Source organism: Tachysurus vachellii, chromosome 11 (assembly GCF_030014155.1).
Source record: "Tachysurus vachellii isolate PV-2020 chromosome 11, HZAU_Pvac_v1, whole genome shotgun sequence".
NCBI classification, from domain to species: Eukaryota; Metazoa; Chordata; class Actinopteri; order Siluriformes; family Bagridae; genus Tachysurus; species Tachysurus vachellii.
This window is the reverse complement of record NC_083470.1, coordinates 1052501-1055000: the sequence shown is the minus strand read 5'-3', so window position 1 is coordinate 1055000 and position 2500 is coordinate 1052501. Positions and strand designations below refer to the sequence as shown.

Genomic DNA, 2500 nt, shown 5'->3' with positions numbered 1-2500 from the left:
ACGTTACAAAACAGTTAGCAACCCATTTACAGAATATATTTGTGTGTGTGTGTGTGTGTGTGTGTGTGTGTGTGTGTGTGTACTTGTTAAATGGTCTCCACTGCTCCTCCATCTCGTTCCTGATTAAGTCACTCGCATTGGCAGATTTTCCCTGTCGCACCACACCGGGTAAACTCTGGAGGGCAAACGAGTAAAACACACGAGCTTCTCTGAGCCTGAGAGAGAGAGAGAGAGGGAGAGAGTGTATGTGTGTGTGTTTGTGTGTGTGTGTGAGAGCGAGAGAGAGTGTGTGTATGTGTATATGTGTGTGCTTGTCTACTAACACTTTTGGTCTGCTGAAGTTGGTGTGTGTGTGTATTCCTGTGTGTGTGTGTGTGTATTTATATTTGTGTGTGTGTACTCACACTTTTAGTCTGTTGAAGCTGGTGTGTGTGTGTATATTTGTGTGTGTGTATGTATATTCCTGTGTGTTTGTGTGTGTATTTATATTTGTGTGTGTGTACTCACACTTTCAGTCTGTTGAAGCTGGTGTGTGTGTATGTATATTTGTGTGTGTGTGTGTGTGTGTGTGTATTTATATTTGTGTGTGTACTCACACTTTCAGTCTACTGAAGTTGGTGTGTGTGTATTTATATTTGTGTGTGTACTCACACTTTCAGTCTTCTGAAGTTGGTGTGTGTGTGTGTGTGTATTTATATTTGTGTGTGTACTCACACTTTCAGTCTGCTGAAGTTGGTGTGTGTGTGTGTGTGTATTTATATTTGTGTGTGTGTGTACTCACACTTTCAGTCTGCTGAAGTTGGTGTGTGTGTGTGTGTGTATTTATATTTGTGTGTGTGTACTCACACTTTCAGTCTGCTGAAGTTGGTGTGTGTGTGTGTGTGTGTATTTATATTTGTGTGTGTGTGTACTCACACTTTCAGTCTGCTGAAGTTGGTGTGTGTGTGTGAGAGCGAGAGAGAGTGTGTGTGTATGTGTATATGTGTGTGCTTGTGTACTAACACTTTTGGTCTGCTGAAGTTGGTGTGTGTATGTATATTTGTGTGTGTGTGTATTTATATTCCTGTGTGTGTGTGTATTTATATTTGTGTGTGTACTCACACTTTCAGTCTGTTGAAGCTGGTGTGTGTGTGTGTGTGTGTGTATTTATATTTGTGTGTGTGTGTACTCACACTTTCAGTCTGCTGAAGTTGGTGTGTGTGTGTGAGAGCGAGAGAGAGTGTGTGTGTATGTGTATATGTGTGTGCTTGTCTACTAACACTTTTGGTCTGCTGAAGTTGGTGTGTGTGTGTATTCCTGTGTGTGTGTGTGTGTATTTATATTTGTGTGTGTGTACTCACACTTTTAGTCTGTTGAAGCTGGTGTGTGTATGTATATTTGTGTGTGTGTGTATTTATATTCCTGTGTGTGTGTGTGTGTATTTATATTTGTGTGTGTCTACTCACACTTTCAGTCTGTTGTAGCTGGTGTGTGTGTGTGTGTATATTTGTGTGTGTGTGTGTGTGTATTTATATTTGTGTGTATGTGTACTCACACTTTCAGTCTGCTGAAGTTGGTTTGTGTGTGTGTATTTATATTTGTGTGTACTCACACTGGGGGGCACGGTGGCTTAGTGGTTAGCACGTTTGCCTCACACCTCCAGGGTCGGGGTTCGATTCCCGCCTCCACCTTGTGCCTTGTGTGTGTGGAGTTTGCATGTTCTCCCCGTGCCTCGGGGGTTTCCTCCGGGTACTCCGGTTTCCTCCCCCGGTCCAAAGACATGCATGGTAGGTTGATTGGCATCTCTGGAAAATTGTCCCTAGTGTGTGATTGCGTGAGTGAATGAGAGTGTGTGTGTACCCTGCGATGGGTTGGCACTCCGTCCAGGGTGTATCCTGCCTTGATGCCCAATGACGCCTGAGATAGGCACAGGCTCCCCGTGACCCGAGGTAGTTCGGATAAGCGGTAGAAGATGAATGAATGAATGAATGTACTCACACTTTCAGTCTGTTGTAGCTGGTGTGTGTGTGTGTGTATATTTGTGTGTGTGTGTGTGTGTATTTATATTTGTGTGTGTGTACTCACACTTTCAGTCTGCTGAAGTTGGTGTGTGTGTGAATTTATATTTGTGTGTGTGTACTCACACTTTCAGTCTGCTGAAGCTGGTGTGTGTGTGTGTATTTATATTTGTGTGTGTGTGTACTCACACTTTCAGTCTGCTGAAGTTGGTGTGTGTGTGTGTGTGTGTATTTATATTTGTGTGTGTGTACTCACACTTTCAGTCTGCTGAAGTTGGTGTGTGTGTGTGTGTGTATTTATATTTGTGTGTGTGTGTACTCACAGTTTCATTCTGCTGAAGTTGGTGTGTGTGTGTGTGTGTGTATTTATATTTGTGTGTGTGTACTCACACTTTCAGTCTGCTGAAGTTGGTGTGTGTGTGTGTATGTATATTTGTGTGTGTGTGTGTGTGTGTATGTATATTTGTGTGTGTGTACTCACACTTTCAGTCTGCTGACGTTGG

General features: G+C 42.8%; 1 protein-coding gene across 1 annotated transcript in view; it reads right to left on the bottom strand.

The window, feature by feature from the left end:
• Nucleotides 1–2500, bottom strand: part of qsox1 (quiescin Q6 sulfhydryl oxidase 1) — a gene marked incomplete at its 5' end in the record, with an annotated part of 13998 nt that overhangs the window by 5855 nt on the left and 5643 nt on the right. Inside the window, one exon of the mRNA XM_060881283.1 lies at nt 84–215. Coding sequence (XP_060737266.1) covers nt 84–215 — 132 coding nt within the window. The remainder of the gene's footprint in view (nt 1–83; nt 216–2500) is intronic.